The sequence below is a fragment of the Salmo salar genome, chromosome 28 (assembly GCF_965601325.2).
Source record: "Salmo salar chromosome 28, fSalSal1, whole genome shotgun sequence".
In the NCBI taxonomy this organism is placed as follows: domain Eukaryota; kingdom Metazoa; phylum Chordata; class Actinopteri; order Salmoniformes; family Salmonidae; genus Salmo; species Salmo salar.
Genome location: NC_138318.1, coordinates 23,285,647 through 23,304,284, shown reverse-complemented (window position 1 = coordinate 23,304,284; position 18,638 = coordinate 23,285,647). Strand labels below are relative to the sequence as shown.

The 18,638-nt window shown below is 42.9% G+C and overlaps 1 protein-coding gene across 2 annotated transcripts in view; it reads right to left on the bottom strand.

Annotated features, from left to right (window-relative positions):
• The window catches only part of akt3a (AKT serine/threonine kinase 3a), a 150,406-nt gene that overhangs the window by 21,955 nt on the left and 109,813 nt on the right, over positions 1–18,638 (bottom strand). For both annotated transcript variants that reach the window (XM_014179955.3, XM_014179954.3), the window contains exons 3-4: positions 15,234–15,359; positions 2,690–2,801 (exon numbers count right to left, since the gene is read on the bottom strand). In XM_014179955.3, coding sequence (XP_014035430.1) covers positions 2,690–2,801; positions 15,234–15,359 — 238 coding nt within the window. The remainder of the gene's footprint in view (positions 1–2,689; positions 2,802–15,233; positions 15,360–18,638) is intronic.

Here is an 18,638-nt window from a genome sequence, read left to right as displayed (position 1 = left end):
CTAATCTATGCAATCATCTATGTAATCGTCAATGATCAGTCACTTTAAAACAAAACAAATGTTCACAAATTAGTTTATGTCAATGGAACTACTGCGTGTTTGCAAATGGCTTTACCCCCCATTGGGTTTTCATTTGTTGTGCCGTACAACATCTGTTGCATTAAAAGAGTGATGCATTTGGATTTGTGAGCACGTGTGTATTTAATGATGATGAATATATCCGTGTGTGGTTTGTGCTTCCCTCTGGGCTGTACTGCTGCTACATCAACATTCCACAGGAGGGGATCGTTAGCATTTGGAAACTTTCATTTACAGTACGTTAATCTCTCATGGACTGATGGTTGTGGAGAAATGAAAAGGTGAGAATCTGTCAAGGTTCACGTAGAATTCTAGGATTACGAGCAGCAGTAGTAGTTCCTGGTTTTGGTTTTTCGTCATTGATTATTTGGACGAATCAGGATTGGGGAGAAGGCGATGCTTAAACTTGTGCGGTGATTTTCAAGCCCGTGTGCAGATGAGAAACGGTTTCCACTAGATTCCACAGCCACAGTCAAAATTGGCTATATTGTAAAAATTCATGAAAACAAAAATGTCCTTTCGGGCCATGATAAATACAGGTGAAATTAGCAGAAGGGAGGGGTTTGAACTAGTTTCCGTTTGCGAGGGAGGAGACTTTGCTTCCTTCCTTTACACAAAGGTAACCACAATTGTTAATGGCATTCCCCCCAGAAGTAAAACAGGACATTTAGCACGTGTGGTAACGTGATAAAACAAACAGAACATTTGACTCAAAGTAGCATCCGAGTGGGGTTTTTGTTCCATGTTTTGTTTTGACTTTGAGAGGCCCATATGTTACAATGAGGGATTGAACAAGATGCAAATCCATACCTACACAAAAAGACTCTTTCTGAACACCTTTTCCCAGCTTCACTCAGGTTTCTGAATATATCGGATGTGACTCCGAACAAGGGCAAAGAAAAGTTGTGTTCCATTTGAACAATCAAACGGCACACTGTACACATAAAAAGCAACGGGAATCCTCTCAAGGTCGTGCAGATGAATGCGAGCTGAGCCATCTCTCCCTACCCCCTCCGTTTTTTTTGTTTTTTTTTTACGTATAATGAGATTTTTTCGCTAATGAGAGATAATGGGCCTGACTACAGTCGGGCGACGTGCCAGCTGGTGCCTCCCCTCTCCTCACTCGTGGGCCTGCCGATGCTGGGCCCGTGCCAGGCGGGTACAGTACAGTAAAAGCTGCTGCCAGCCAGCCAGAGACACAGTACAGTACAGTGGCTATAAGGTTTAAGACAGGAACTGGAAAATACGTTTAACCTTTCCTCTTAACCGCTGGCTGCACTTCCCCTCAACCACCTGGCCTGTCTAGTGAGGCTACAGCTCGAACTCAAAGTCTCTTCACTTCACCAGCAGAAAGTGGAGTTTAAGACCATAACATCTGCCAGTGCTGCTTCCACTACCCAGCTCTGCTCCGTAGCTCACTCTCACAGGTCGCTGCCTGCAGTTGCCCGTTCCCCAGAGACAGAAGAGAGGAGAGGATAGTCTGTATGTGTGCCAACTGTGAACAGGCACAGCTTATTATCTTAAGTCTTATGGGCAAACACTGTTCTTTCTGGAGAGAGATAAACATCTCAATTTCCTAGAAGAAGAGCAGCTGGAGAATTTATGCCAGTGCTACTAGACTTGAAAGGTCTCTTTTCTAGCCTACATACAAACCCGCCACAACCCCCTCTGCTGATCACCTGGTTGGTTTTACTGGAACGGAGCTTGTATGATATCTGTGTTTTCTATTCATCTTTGTTAAATGACATACTGCTCTAATTTCAAATGGATTTGAAACTGAGGACAAATATGTTTGTCGCAAAAAACGTTCACACAAAATTATCTCTGGAATACCATTTAGTATAAAGTCATTTCATAGTCATATTATAGGCCAGTGATGGGCAACCGCAGATCAATTTCATTTTTGGGAGGAGGGAACTCAGTTGGGGTCTCAACGTAATGTTGTGAGGTAGAATACACAAGATGCAACTTCCAAAATTGGTTGTGCATCAGCAGTTTTTCTCTTGTTATGTCAGTCAATTAGCCATGTCAGCTAAACATTTTTAAATTGGTAAGTTAGTCTACCCTGCTATCTAAACTTGTAGTAATCATGGCCAAATTCTTGACCGGGGAACCCCATTGATTTTGTTAGTCATTCTCACTCAGATATCATATTCAAAACGGCAAACATTTCTCTCCACCCTATGGCAAGATTTGTAGAATTGCAGGTAATTAACGTAATTTTTGTTCCTATCCGCTGTCAGGAGGGCCCTCAAAAGGCTACGGCCGACTCTGACTGCATGTATAGGTATGGATGTGGGTACTGCAGCCCCTCATGATGAGTTCATATTTTTTGTGGCCCCACTCCCATCAAATTTGACCATCCCTCTAATAGATTATCATAGTAAACCATAATTTAAAATGGAACTAGTGAACAATTTCTCAGTTTCACATGACCTCCTGACTTGAGAGCTACACTATGACTTTTCATAGATGTACTGTTTTCATAGATGTACTGTTTTCATAGACGTAGTGTTTTCATAGACGTACTGTTTTCATAGACGTACTGGGTACTGGGTAGAGGAAAAGCAGTCAGTTGGCCATAGATGAGCAGACTAAGGACTGAGCCTACCTTTCCTCTGGTGTGTCCACATGGAAGGTCCTCTCTATGACGGTGGTCCATTGTAGACATCTGATGATGAATGTGTTGGGCTTTGGTCGTTCTGTCTTCATCAGTTGGCATTCTGAGACAGAGAGGTCAGATAGAGAAGCATCTGTGAATATTCAGATTTACTAGATGTTAAATCTTGTGTCTGAGGTTCAGTTGCTGATCGGGCTGGGAACTGCCAGGGATTTCATGATACGATATTATCACAATACTTAGGTGCTGATATGATATGTATTGTGATTCTTACAATTCTCAATTTATAGCAATTCGATACTGCGATCTTATTGCGATTTGATGTTCCAAACATATTGCTCACTATAGTATCTGCTGTAAAGGGACAATAGAGCAATGAGGAAATTAGTTTTGAAATAAAAGTGCAAATAATGTGTTGGCTCACTATTTAAAAAAAAATATATGGAACAAGTTATAGGATGAGAAATACAGCAGTTTTGGCATAGGTACAGCCGATTACAGCTGGCTAACGCTACCTACAGCAGCTAATAAAACTAAACATTTACAAATCAATACTTGGAGTCAAATATCAATATATCATCCAAAAATAATATTACGTTATGTAACTGTAAAGATTTTTTTCCCCAATCACTAGTTGCTGTTGATGAAAGAGTAGGTTAGCTTTGTTATTGGGTATACCAAACATTAAGAACACCTTCCTATTATTGAGTCCCCCCCCCCCTTTGCCCTCAGAACAGCCTCAACTCATCAGGGCATGGACTCTACACGGTGTCCAAAGTGTTCCACAGGGATACTGGGTCATGTTTACCCCAATGCTTCCCACAGTTGTCAAGTTGTCTGGATGTCCTTTGGGTGGTGGACCATTCTTGATACACACGGGAAACTGTTGAGCGTGAAAAACCCAGCAGCGTTGCAGTTCTTGACACAAACCGGTGCGCCTGGCACCTACTACCAAACCCCATTCAAAGGCACTTAAATATTTTGTCTTTCCCATTCACCCTCTGAATAGCACACATACACAATCCATGTCTCAATTGTCTCAAGGCTTAAAAATCCTTCTTTATCCTGTCTCCTCCCCTTCATCTACACTGATTGAAGTGGATTTAACAAGTGAAATCAATAAGGGATCATAGCTTCCACCTGGATTCACCGGGTCAGTCTATGTCATGGAAAGAGCAGGTGTTCCTAATGTTTTGTACACTCAACGTAGATGGACTGTACTGCAGCAAACACAACACTTTGCAAGTTAAAGCTGTCTCATTCCATCCAGGAACACACACAGCCAGACCCAACTGTGGAAAAGTTTTGCTGTGTGCTCCACTGTCACCGCTACAGCAGCTATTGGGGACAATGTTCAGTCAGATGACAGCTGAAACAGAGTGTTGAGTCTGTACGTGCCAGTAGGTAATGACTTCCCTCCCTCAGCTGGCCTCATCTCTGCCGCCACCAAACGGCGGGACGGCCTAAATATAGGCGGGAAGGTTAATGACGACACGGCTAAGGTCGCAGGCGCACTCTACCTCTTTCTTCCTGCTCCGCTAATAAAATGGAGTCTCCCACTGAGCGCAGAGAAAACAAGGTCATGACAGAGTTCCAGTAGGTAGTAGCGCTGGACACAGCATAGTCATTCTAGGGGGAATACAGAGGAGATTGTTTTGCTTCAGCTAAACATACCAGGAGAGCGCTCCAGCAACTGTACTGCCATCAATCAATAGGCATTTATATTGGAGTGTTACTGTAATATGCATTCAGATTCATTTCCCTATTCAGAAATCCCTGGTGGGATAGGGCCACCACCTACACTACTGTCACTATTAGTTCATCAGTTTGCTTTCTTGTTATATAACATTCTATCCTCATTTGAACTCTCCACATATTCATGTACTTCAATTTACCAAACTATATTGAAATGTAATTAACAAATGGTATATATTAGAAACATGGGGCTCTGGAGAAGGAAAATATTCATCTGGTGTCATAGCGTTGTTTACTAGTCATTTAGGTGAGTTATCTGAGACATTCTTAGTGTTTGACATTAGACTGTAGCCTGTTGTTCAGGCAGTGTTTGACATTAGACTGTAGCCTGTTGTTCAGGCAGTGTTTGACATTAGACTGTAGCCTGTTAGTCAGACAGTGTTTGACATTAGACTGTTGTTCAGGCAGTGTTTGACATTAGACTGTAGCCTGTTGTTCAGGCAGTGTTTGACATTAGACTGTAGCCTGTTAGTCAGACAGTGTTTGACATTAGACTGTAGCCTGTTGGTCAGGCAGTGTTTGACATTAGACTGTAGCCTGTTGTTCAGACAGTGTTTGACATTAGACTGTAGCCTGTTAGTCAGACAGTGTTTGACATTAGACTGTAGCCTGTTGGTCAGACAGTGTTTGACATTAGACTGTAGCCTGTTGGTCAGACAGTGTTTGACATTAGACTGTAGCCTGTTGTTCAGGCAGTGTTTGACATTAGACTGTAGCCTGTTGTTCAGGCAGTGTTTGACATTAGACTGTAGCCTGTTAGTCAGACAGTGTTTGACATTAGACTGTAGCCTGTTGGTCAGGCAGTGTTTGACATTAGACTGTAGCCTGTTGGTCAGACAGTGTTTGACATTAGACTGTAGCCTGTTGGTCAGACAGTGTTTGACATTAGACTGTAGCCTGTTGGTCAGACAGTGTTTGACATTAGACTGTTGTTCAGACAGTGTTTGACATTAGACTGTTGTTCAGGCAGTGTTTGACATTAGACTGTAGCCTGTTGTTCAGACAGTGTTTGACATTAGCCTGTTGTTCAGGCAGTGTTTGACATTAGACTGTAGCCTGTTGTTCAGACAGTGTTTGACATTAGCCTGTTGTTCAGGCAGTGTTTGACATTAGACTGTAGCCTGTTGTTCAGACAGTGTTTGACATTAGCCTGTTGTTCAGACAGTGTTTGACATTAGACTGTAGCCTGTTAGTCAGACAGTGTTTGACATTAGACTGTAGCCTGTTGGTCAGACAGTGTTTGACATTAGACTGTAGCCTGTTGTTCAGACAGTGTTTGACATTAGACTGTTGTTCAGACAGTGTTTGACATTAGACTGTAGCCTGTTGTTCAGGCAGTGTTTGACATTAGACTGTAGCCTGTTGTTCAGACAGTGTTTGACATTAGCCTGTTGTTCAGGCAGTGTTTGACATTAGACTGTAGCCTGTTGTTCAGACAGTGTTTGACATTAGACTGTTGGTCAGGCAGTGTTTGACATCAGACTGTAGCCTGTTGGTCAGGCAGTGTTTGACATTAGACTGTAGACTGTTGTTCAGACAGTGTTTGACATTAGACTGTAGCCTGTTGGTCAGGCAGTGTTTGACATTAGACTGTAGCCTCTTGGTCAGGCAGTGTTTGACATTAGACTGTTGTTCAGACAGTGTTTGACATTAGACTGTAGCCTGTTGTTCAGACAGTGTTTGACATTAGACTGTAGCCTGTTGGTCAGACAGTGTTTGACATTAGACTGTAGCCTGTTGTTCAGACAGTGTTTGACATTAGACTGTAGCCTGTTGTTCAGACAGTGTTTGACATTAGACTGTTGTTCAGACAGTGTTTGACATTAGACTGTAGCCTGTTGTTCAGACAGTGTTTGACATTAGACTGTAGCCTGTTGGTCAGGCAGTGTTTGACATTAGACTGTAGCCTGTTGGTCAGACAGTGTTTGACATTAGACTGTAGCCTGTTGTTCAGACAGTGTTTGACATTAGACTGTTGTTCAGACAGTGTTTGACATTAGACTGTTGTTCAGGCAGTGTTTGACATTAGACTGTTGTTCAGGCAGTGTTTGACATTAGACTGTAGCCTGTTGTTCAGGCAGTGTTTGACATTAGACTGTAGCCTGTTGTTCAGACAGTGTTTGACATTAGATTGTAGCCTGTTGTTCAGACAGTGTTTGACATTAGCCTGTTGTTCAGGCAGTGTTTGACATTAGACTGTAGCCTGTTGGTCAGACAGTGTTTGACATTAGACTGTAGCCTGTTGGTCAGACAGTGTTTGACATTAGACTGTAGCCTGTTGTTCAGACAGTGTTTGACATTAGACTGTTGTTCAGGCAGTGTTTGACATTAGACTGTAGCCTGTTGTTCAGGCAGTGTTTGACATTAGACTGTAGCCTGTTAGTCAGACAGTGTTTGACATTAGACTGTAGCCTGTTGGTCAGACAGTGTTTGACATTAGACTGTAGCCTGTTGTTCAGGCAGTGTTTGACATTAGACTGTAGCCTGTTAGTCAGACAGTGTTTGACATTAGACTGTAGCCTGTTAGTCAGACAGTGTTTGACATTAGACTGTAGCCTGTTGGTCAGACAGTGTTTGACATTAGACTGTAGCCTGTTGTTCAGACAGTGTTTGACATTAGACTGTTGTTCAGGCAGTGTTTGACATTAGACTGTTGTTCAGACAGTGTTTGACATTAGACTGTAGCCTGTTGGTCAGACAGTGTTTGACATTAGACTGTAGCCTGTTGTTCAGGCAGTGTTTGACATTAGACTGTAGCCTGTTGTTCAGGCAGTGTTTGACATTAGACTGTAGCCTGTTGTTCAGGCAGTGTTTGACATTAGACTGTAGCCTGTTAGTCAGACAGTGTTTGACATTAGACTGTTGTTCAGGCAGTGTTTGACATTAGACTGTAGCCTGTTAGTCAGACAGTGTTTGACATTAGACTGTAGCCTGTTGGTCAGACAGTGTTTGACATTAGACTGTAGCCTGTTGTTCAGGCAGTGTTTGACATTAGACTGTAGCCTGTTGGTCAGACAGTGTTTGACATTAGACTGTAGCCTGTTGTTCAGGCAGTGTTTGACATTAGACTGTAGCCTGTTGTTCAGGCAGTGTTTGACATTAGACTGTAGCCTGTTGGTCAGACAGTGTTTGACATTAGACTGTAGCCTGTTGGTCAGACAGTGTTTGACATTAGACTGTAGCCTGTTGGTCAGGCAGTGTTTGACATTAGACTGTAGCCTGTTGGTCAGACAGTGTTTGACATTAGACTGTAGCCTGTTGGACAGGCAGTGTTTGACATTAGACTGTAGCCTGTTGGTCAGACAGTGTTTGACATTAGACTGTAGCCTGTTGGACAGGCAGTGTTTGACATTAGACTGTAGCCTGTTGTTCAGGCAGTGTTTGACATTAGACTGTAGCCTGTTGTTCAGGCAGTGTTTGACATTAGACTGTAGCCTGTTGGACAGGCAGTGTTTGACATTAGACTGTAGCCTGTTGGTCAGACAGTGTTTGACATTAGACTGTAGCCTGTTAGTCAGACAGTGCTTGACATTAGACTGTAGCCTGTTGGTCAGGCAGTGTTAGACATTAGACTGTAGCCTGTTGTTCAGACAGTGTTTGACATTAGACTGTAGACTGTTGTTCAGGCAGTGTTTGACATTAGACTGTAGCCTGTTGTTCAGGCAGTGTTTGACATTAGACTGTAGCCTGTTAGTCAGACAGTGTTTGACATTAGACTGTAGCCTGTTGTTCAGGCAGTGTTTGACATTAGACTGTAGCCTGTTGTTCAGACAGTGTTTGACATTAGACTGTTGTTCAGGCAGTGTTTGACATTAGACTGTAGCCTGTTGGTCAGACAGTGTTTGACATTAGACTGTAGCCTGTTGGTCAGACAGTGTTTGACATTAGACTGTTGGTCAGACAGTGTTTGACATTAGACTGTAGCCTGTTGTTCAGACAGTGTTTGACATTAGACTGTAGCCTGTTGTTCAGGCAGTGTTTGACATTAGACTGTAGCCTGTTGGTCAGACAGTGTTTGACATTAGACTGTAGCCTGTTGGTCAGACAGTGTTTGACATTAGACTGTTGGTCAGACAGTGTTTGACATTAGACTGTAGCCTGTTGGTCAGACAGTGTTTGACATTAGACTGTAGCCTGTTAGTCAGACAGTGTTTGACATTAGACTGTAGCCTGTTGGTCAGACAGTGTTTGACATTAGACTGTAGCCTGTTGTTCAGGCAGTGTTTGACATTAGACTGTTGGTCAGACAGTGTTTGACATTAGACTGTAGCCTGTTGTTCAGGCAGTGTTTGACATTAGACTGTAGCCTGTTAGTCAGACAGTGTTTGACATTAGACTGTAGCCTGTTGTTCAGACAGTGTTTGACATTAGACTGTAGCCTGTTAGTCAGACAGTGTTTGACATTAGACTGTAGCCTGTTGGTCAGACAGTGTTTGACATTAGACTGTAGCCTGTTGTTCAGACAGTGTTTGACATTAGACTGTAGCCTGTTAGTCAGACAGTGTTTGACATTAGACTGTAGCCTGTTGGTCAGACAGTGTTTGACATTAGACTGTTGTTCAGGCAGTGTTTGACATTAGACTGTAGCCTGTTGTTCAGACAGTGTTTGACATTAGACTGTAGCCTGTTGGTCAGGCAGTGTTTGACATTAGACTGTAGCCTGTTGGTCAGACAGTGTTTGACATTAGACTGTTGTTCAGGCAGTGTTTGACATTAGACTGTAGCCTGTTGTTCAGACAGTGTTTGACATTAGACTGTAGCCTGTTAGTCAGACAGTGTTTGACATTAGACTGTAGCCTGTTAGTCAGACAGTGTTTGACATTAGACTGTAGCCTGTTGTTCAGGCAGTGTTTGACATTAGACTGTAGCCTGTTGGTCAGACAGTGTTTGACATTAGACTGTAGCCTGTTGTTCAGGCAGTGTTTGACATTAGACTGTAGCCTGTTGTTCAGACAGTGTTTGACATTAGACTGTAGCCTGTTGGTCAGACAGTGTTTGACATTAGACTGTTGTTCAGACAGTGTTTGACATTAGACTGTAGCCTGTTGTTCAGACAGTGTTTGACATTAGACTGTAGCCTGTTGTTCAGACAGTGTTTGACATTAGACTGTAGCCTGTTGGTCAGGCAGTGTTTGACATTAGACTGTAGCCTGTTGGTCAGACAGTGTTTGACATTAGACTGTTGTTCAGGCAGTGTTTGACATTAGACTGTTGTTCAGGCAGTGTTTGACATTAGACTGTAGCCTGTTGTTCAGGCAGTGTTTGACATTAGACTGTAGCCTGTTGGTCAGACAGTGTTTGACATTAGACTGTAGCCTGTTGTTCAGGCAGTGTTTGACATTAGACTGTAGCCTGTTGGTCAGACAGTGTTTGACATTAGACTGTTGTTCAGACAGTGTTTGACATTAGACTGTAGCCTGTTGTTCAGACAGTATTTGACATTAGACTGTAGCCTGTTGGTCAGGCAGTGTTTGACATTAGACTGTAGCCTGTTGGTCAGACAGTGTTTGACATTAGACTGTAGCCTGTTGGTCAGGCAGTGTTTGACATTAGACTGTAGCCTGTTGTTCAGACAGTGTTTGACATTAGCCTGTTGTTCAGACAGTGTTTGACATTAGACTGTAGCCTGTTGTTCAGACAGTGTTTGACATTAGCCTGTTGTTCAGGCAGTGTTTGACATTAGACTGTAGCCTGTTGGTCAGACAGTGTTTGACATTAGACTGTAGCCTGTTAGTCAGACAGTGTTTGACATTAGACTGTAGCCTGTTGGTCAGACAGTGTTTGACATTAGACTGTAGCCTGTTGGTCAGACAGTGTTTGACATGAGACTGTAGCCTGTTGGTCAGACAGTGTTTGACATTAGACTGTAGCCTGTTGGTCAGGCAGTGTTTGACATTAGACTGTAGCCTGTTGTTCAGACAGTGTTTGACATTAGACTGTAGCCTGTTGTTCAGACAGTGTTTGACATTAGCCTGTTGTTCAGGCAGTGTTTGACATTAGACTGTAGCCTGTTGGTCAGACAGTGTTTGACATTAGACTGTAGACTGTTGTTCAGGCAGTGTTTGACATTAGACTGTTGTTCAGACAGTGTTTGACATTAGACTGTAGCCTGTTAGTCAGACAGTGTTTGACATTAGACTGTAGCCTGTTGTTCAGACAGTGTTTGACATTAGACTGTAGCCTGTTGGTCAGACAGTGTTTGACATTAGACTGTAGCCTGTTGTTCAGACAGTGTTTGACATTAGACTGTAGCCTGTTGTTCAGACAGTGTTTGACATTAGACTGTAGCCTGTTGTTCAGACAGTGTTTGACATTAGACTGTAGCCTGTTGGTCAGACAGTGTTTGACATTAGACTGTAGACTGTTGTTCAGGCAGTGTTTGACATTAGACTGTAGCCTGTTGGTCAGACAGTGTTTGACATTAGACTGTAGCCTGTTAGTCAGACAGTGTTTGACATTAGACTGTAGCCTGTTGTTCAGGCAGTGTTTGACATTAGACTGTAGCCTGTTGGTCAGACAGTGTTTGACATTAGACTGTAGCCTGTTGTTCAGACAGTGTTTGACATTAGACTGTAGCCTGTTGTTCAGACAGTGTTTGACATTAGACTGTTGTTCAGGCAGTGTTTGACATTAGACTGTAGCCTGTTGGTCAGGCAGTGTTTGACATTAGACTGTAGCCTGTTGGTCAGGCAGTGTTTGACATTAGACTGTAGCCTGTTGTTCAGACAGTGTTTGACATTAGCCTGTTGTTCAGGCAGTGTTTGACATTAGACTGTAGCCTGTTGTTCAGACAGTGTTTGACATTAGATTGTAGCCTGTTGTTCAGACAGTGTTTGACATTAGACTGTAGCCTGTTGTTCAGACAGTGTTTGACATTAGATTGTAGCCTGTTGTTCAGACAGTGTTTGACATTAGACTGTAGCCTGTTGTTCAGACAGTGTTTGACATTAGATTGTAGCCTGTTGTTCAGGCAGTGTTTGACATTAGACTGTAGCCTGTTAGTCAGACAGTGTTTGACATTAGACTGTTGGTCAGACAGTGTTTGACATTAGACTGTAGCCTGTTGGTCAGACAGTGTTTGACATTAGACTGTAGCCTGTTGTTCAGACAGTGTTTGACATTAGACTGTAGCCTGTTAGTCAGACAGTGTTTGACATTAGACTGTAGCCTGTTGTTCAGACAGTGTTTGACATTAGCCTGTTGTTCAGGCAGTGTTTGACATTAGACTGTAGCCTGTTGTTCAGACAGTGTTTGACATTAGATTGTAGCCTGTTGTTCAGACAGTGTTTGACATTAGCCTGTTGTTCAGGCAGTGTTTGACATTAGACTGTAGCCTGTTGGTCAGACAGTGTTTGACATTAGACTGTAGCCTGTTGTTCAGACAGTGTTTGACATTAGACTGTTGTTCAGGCAGTGTTTGACATTAGACTGTAGCCTGTTGTTCAGGCAGTGTTTGACATTAGACTGTAGCCTGTTAGTCAGACAGTGTTTGACATTAGACTGTAGCCTGTTGGTCAGACAGTGTTTGACATTAGACTGTAGCCTGTTGGTCAGACAGTGTTTGACATTAGACTGTAGCCTGTTGTTCAGGCAGTGTTTGACATTAGACTGTAGCCTGTTGTTCAGGCAGTGTTTGACATTAGACTGTAGCCTGTTAGTCAGACAGTGTTTGACATTAGACTGTAGCCTGTTGGTCAGACAGTGTTTGACATTAGACTGTAGCCTGTTGGTCAGACAGTGTTTGACATTAGACTGTAGCCTGTTGTTCAGGCAGTGTTTGACATTAGACTGTAGCCTGTTGTTCAGGCAGTGTTTGACATTAGACTGTAGCCTGTTAGTCAGACAGTGTTTGACATTAGACTGTAGCCTGTTGGTCAGACAGTGTTTGACATTAGACTGTAGCCTGTTGGTCAGACAGTGTTTGACATTAGACTGTAGCCTGTTGTTCAGGCAGTGTTTGACATTAGACTGTAGCCTGTTAGTCAGACAGTGTTTGACATTAGACTGTAGCCTGTTGGTCAGACAGTGTTTGACATTAGACTGTAGCCTGTTGGTCAGACAGTGTTTGACATTAGACTGTAGCCTGTTGTTCAGGCAGTGTTTGACATTAGACTGTAGCCTGTTGTTCAGGCAGTGTTTGACATTAGACTGTAGCCTGTTAGTCAGACAGTGTTTGACATTAGACTGTAGCCTGTTGGTCAGACAGTGTTTGACATTAGACTGTAGCCTGTTGGTCAGACAGTGTTTGACATTAGACTGTAGCCTGTTGTTCAGGCAGTGTTTGACATTAGACTGTAGCCTGTTGTTCAGGCAGTGTTTGACATTAGACTGTAGCCTGTTGGTCAGACAGTGTTTGACATTAGACTGTAGCCTGTTGGTCAGACAGTGTTTGACATTAGACTGTAGCCTCTTGGTCAGGCAGGGAATGTCTCAGGCTCTGTCTGTCTTTCAGTGACAGTATCTCTCCCCACGCTTGGGACGGACAGACAGGCAGGCAGGCGGGGCTGCACCATTCCATTTCACTGGCCCATTTGACTACAGCAGCCAGCGTCCCAGCACCACCTGGCCTCCCAGCTTTGGACAACAGATGTGGCAATACTGTAGTGCTGCCAAGCCAGCCGGGGCCGGATGTATGGCCACCCTCTCTCCCCCAGCCTTTAGATTAAAACCTGGCCGCACTAGCTTCCTGACGGATGGAGAGAGAGAGAGAGAGAAAGCTCCCTCCATGTGTCCAAGTGGTAACACAGCAAGGCCGGATGGATTGATGGATGGACCCACCCTCTTAAACTGTCCTTTCTTTCCCTTAGAAAAACTATCCAGCAGCCAATCATAAGGCAAATCTGAGGCCATTGTCAGTTCTGTTGTGTGTTGGGACAATAGGAAACTGTTGTAGTCGTTTCATGTCCATGTAATTACTGTGGCCTTTGTTGTAGGAACTGTGCCAAGGAGTCAAATGTTTCCACCAGCTTAGTGGCTATCAGCTTATGTCTAGTTGTTTCGGTAAACAGCTGAGGGATGGGGCTGGAGAAATGTAACCACTTTCAAATTCATAGACAAAGATATGGATGCACGGATTAACAATCCATGAGATCTAAATTATACCTTTAACCATGTTTTGAGGCGTTGAGGTGGAGTAAAACAAGCTTATATTTTGATGTAATTTATAATTGATCTTCTTCAAGAATCAATGGGTGTACATGTATATCATTAATTTAAAAGCCCAGTTGATATACCAATGTCAGATTGCCCCTTTAAGTATACAGTTGAAGTCGGAAGTTTACATACACTTATCTTGGAGTCATTAAAACTTGCTTTTCAACCACTCCACAAATTTCATGTTAACAAACTATAGCTTTGGCAAGTCAGTTAGGACATCTACTTTGTGCATGACACAAGTAATTTTTCCAACAATTGTTATTTCACTTATAAATCACTGTATCACAATTCCAGTGGGTCAGAAGTTTACATACACTAAGTTGACTGTGCCTTTAAGCTTGGAAAATTCCAGAAAATTATGTAATGGCTTTAGAAGCTTCTGATAGGCTAATTGACATTATTTGAGTCAATTGGAGGCGTAATGTATTTCAAGGTCTACCTTCAAACTCAGTGCCTCTTTGCTTGACATCATGGAAAAATCAAAAGAAATCAGCCAAGACCTCATAAAAAAAACTGTAGACCTGCACAAGTCTGGTTCATCCTTGGGAGCAATTTCCAAATGCCTGAAGGTATCACATTCATCTGTTCAAACAATAGTACGCAAGTATAAACACCATGGGACCACGCAGCCGTCATACCGCTCAGGAAGGAGACGCGTTCTGTCTCCTAGAGATGAACGTACTTTGGTGCGAAAAGTGCAAATCAATCCCAGAACAAAACCAATGGACCTTGTGAAGATGCTGGAGGAAACAGGTACAAAAGTATCTATATCCAGCATCATGTTGTGGGGGTGCTTTGCTGCAGGAGGGACTGGTTCGCTTCACAAAATAGATGGCATCATGAGGTAGGAAAATTATGTGGATATATTGAAGCAACATCAAGACATCAGTCAGGAAGTTAAAGCTTGGTCGCAAATGGGACTTCCAAATGGACAATGACACCAAGCATACTTCCAAAGTTGTGGCAAAATGGCTTAAGGACAACAAAGTCAAGGTATTGGAGTGGCCATCACAAAGCCCTGACCTCAATCCTGTGGAAAATTTGTGGGCAGAACTGAAAAAGCGTGTGAGAGCAAGGAGGCCTACAAACCTGACTCAGTTACACCAGCTCTGTCAGCAGGAATGGGCCAAAATTCACCCAACTTATTGTGGGAAGCTTGTGGAAGGCTACCCGAAACGTTTGACCCAAGTTAAACAATTTAAAGGCAATGCTACCAAATACTAATTGAGTTTATGTAAACTTCTGACCCACTGGGAATGTGATGAAAGAAATAAAAGCTGAAATAAATCATTCTCTCTACTATTATTCTGACATTTCACATTCATAAAATAAAGTGGTGATCCTAACAGACCTAAAACAGGGATTTTTTACTAGGATTAAATGTCAGGAATTATGAAAAACTGAGTTTAAATGTATTTGGCTAAGGTGTATGTAATCTTCTGACTTCAACTGTAGGTATCCCTTGGGAAAGACGCCTCATGACGTCAATGGGACTTCCTAGTTAAATAGAGATTAAATAAATAAAAGTAAATTGTCAAAATGATCTAGGTACTACTTATCACTGTGGCATATTATTGATTTAGATGAATTGACGTACTAGAAGCCAGCACAGTGGATGACTCACTTGCAACAGAGAAGTTATTAAGGGGATAGGGTAGGTCTGCGTCCTGTGGCTTCTCTTTGTAACCTATGAACGATCCGTCCGTTTTCAGCAGGAAGTAGCGTGGTCTCCAGTTCTTGATATATTCTCCTGTAGAATGAGAGAGAGTTTCTTTGTTAGTGCATGAAATCTGCAAGTCCATAGATTCAAAAACAGTAAGGTATGCACTCATAAAGCAGTTAAAACCACTTATTACATGTTTAAATGGTTTTATGGAACAGGTTAAAAAGTTGTTGGCTCTTTGAGCTCTATGCGCAATTGTTTTTAGTGCAGACATGATTGTTTTTACATTAAAGTGCAGTAACACCGCTTACCCCTATAATCAGTATCATTCTAAAGTGGCTACTGTTTCAATATCCATTCACACCAATAGCTTTTAGACTCTCATCATATGGCTTTGCTATGTTTTGGGATTAACATGATCAAAATGATAAAAACATGTTTACGATCTCAGGGCTGAAATCACTCCCCAACGATCATCTGCCTCATTTTGGGTTAAACTGGGGGACCCCTATCCTCCTGCCCCGGGATTTAGGCTAGCCCTGTAGAGAGGGCTGCAGCATGGGAGGTCAAATCTCCATCAGGGGGCCAGAGCGGACACCTTTAACCCTCCCGGGCGGCAGCAGCAAAAAAACAACATCTGCTGAGCAGCTGGTTATCCCGCATTACCAAACAAAACTTCTGGTGCAACAGCCTGCTCCATCTAATAACCAACAGCAGGATTACAAGGGTGTCAACATCTCAGCACACAGCGCTACATCATACGCACAGCACCGGTTCAACACAGGATACTGGAGAGCATAGGCAGCACATCTGCTTTTTTTTAACATATACTGACTGGACAAAACATTAAGAACACCAGCTCTTTCCATGACATAGACTGACCAGGTGAATCCAGGTGAAAGCTATGATCCCTTATTGATTTCACCTGTTAAATCCACTTCAATCAGTATAGATGAAGGGGAGGAGACAGATTCAAGAAGGATTTTTAAGCCTTGAGACAAGGATTGTGTATGTGTGCTATTTAGAGGGTGAATGGGCAAGACAAAACACTTAAGTGCCTTTGAACAGGGTTTGGTAGTAGGTGCCAGGCACACCGGTTTGTGTCAAGATCTGCAACGCAGCTGGATTTTTCACGCTCAATAGTTTCCTGTGTGTTTCAAGAATGGTCCACCACCCAAAGGACATCCAGCCAACTTGACACAACTGTGGGAAGCATTGGGGTCAACATGGGCCAGAATCCCTGTGGAACGCTTTCGACACCTTGCGGTGTCCTTGCCTGATGGATTGAGACTGTTCTGAGGACAAAACAGTGGGGGGCAACTCAATATTAGTAAGGTGTTACTAATGTTTGGTTTACTCAGTGTATTGTTCTGTAGTATTACAACTACTGTGTAAGGTGCATACTAGAAGCTATGGTAACTGTTAATGGAAGAAGTTTGGAATTTGACTTGAGAGGGAAGGTACTACACTGCTGTCTGCCAAGATAGAAGTCATAGCACGTGACTGGAGTTTTTAAAAAGTAGCAAACAATCATATGCAATGTGCTTCTTCTTGTTAATTTATTTTTGGTGATATTTTCCATTTTACAATCGATTTTTACTGTAGGCAAGAAGATTGACATTTTCAATGAGACCGACAGTCAAACAACGATCTAAAAAGTACCATTCGTTAGTCCTTCCACTTCCACATATAATACTAATATAACCATTATGTTCAATATCCAGTTCCATTTAGTTTCAGCATCAGGCCATTTCTGCTCCAGCCTCATTCGTGTGGATGGACACACTCAAATCCTCTATAATGGACGAGACGTGTAAATCCTAAAACGTGCACTTTGTGTTTTTTAACTCCTGGTAATTAGCCCACCATCCCGATGGCTGACACGCACGCCTCTGTGACAGCTCTGATCACTTCTTTTTTTTTTACACCGGGAAGAGAAAATAAACAACATGTTCTATTTGTAACATCCACTTAAAGCATAATGACAGCAGCTTTTCTTAATTAACACATCAGAGAAAAACACCTGCTCATGTTAATTTGAGGAGACGGAGGTCTTTGCCGGTATGCCTCTGTGAGGCTGGGGTCTGTGGGAGGGGAGGACAGGAGGGGAGGAGAGCAGCTGAACGCAATGCAGTACGCCGTGGGGACAGGAGCCACCATAGGTAGCAAGGTCTCTCCTCCGACTCGCTCACACAGCCTGTCACAGGATCTCACCACTAACACTTGGTAGATAAATAAATTAGGCCTATAAATTATTCCTGATCAAAACAAGACATAAATGTAAGTATAGACATTTGCTACCAGACGGAAGAGTGGGCGTGACACAGTTAATTGCATGAAGTCACTGAGAGGGAGATGTCTAGGTTTTGAATTAATCAAATGTACTGGATTTAAGCCAGAAGGTAACAGAGTGTTAAGACAGACAGGGTGGTCTTTAATGAATGCTACAAATAGGTGTCCCACCAGATTGCACTTAGTGTGTGAGTGTAGCTGTATTTGGTCAATGCAATATTCAGTCTGTGGTGCTGGGTTTGCAGTGAGGCAAATGGTCCAATATCCTGGACTGAGGGTTAACCCAAACTGGGAACCAGACTATCTAGAGGGGGTAGCCAGAGGTGGAACAGAAGGGGATGGACAGTTACACCCACATATAGTTCCAACTCTCAGTCTCAACTGATCCAATAGTGTTCCATCAAACTCTCAACGCTGGCCCTGGTCATAATGACTCTGCTTGCTCAAATTCTGAACATCTTGAATGGGTTGCTGTAGGCAGATACTCCATGTTATATTTTGGGCAGATTGAGAAAATGTCCTGCATTCAACACAATACTGTTTTTTTGCGGTACGATGCAAACAGTTGAAATAAAAATTCAGCTCAGCCACCCACAGAATCAGTTCTGAGAGAGACTGTTCCAACAGATCCAATTGCACAATTAAAGCAACATACTGTATGCCACTCAATTACAAGACCAGATTAATTGTTCATTTGTCAGTGGACTGAGACAGGCAGGTGGCTGTATGAATCTGGGAATGGACTTCGATGGGCCACTTCCACCGACAGATGAGCTCTTCACCAAAAAACTTTGAGCGGCCCAACACCGTCACAGCTCCTGAGACCGTTCTAAGAACCCACACCTCCATCTTCTTGTTCATTTGACGCAATCAGGTTTTTAGTTTTCAGAAGAAAAAACACACAGCCCATTTGTTAATCAGCCCAAACAAGTATTTAATTTAATGCTTTGGCCGGAGCCGGCCTGATTTGCAGATGGGCTTGTGACGGGAGCCCTGGGACCGGCGGGCTGCCACGTTCCAGCACACAGGGCTGGGCGCTCCAAACCTCCAACCAGCTTGTCTGGGCACCGCCAG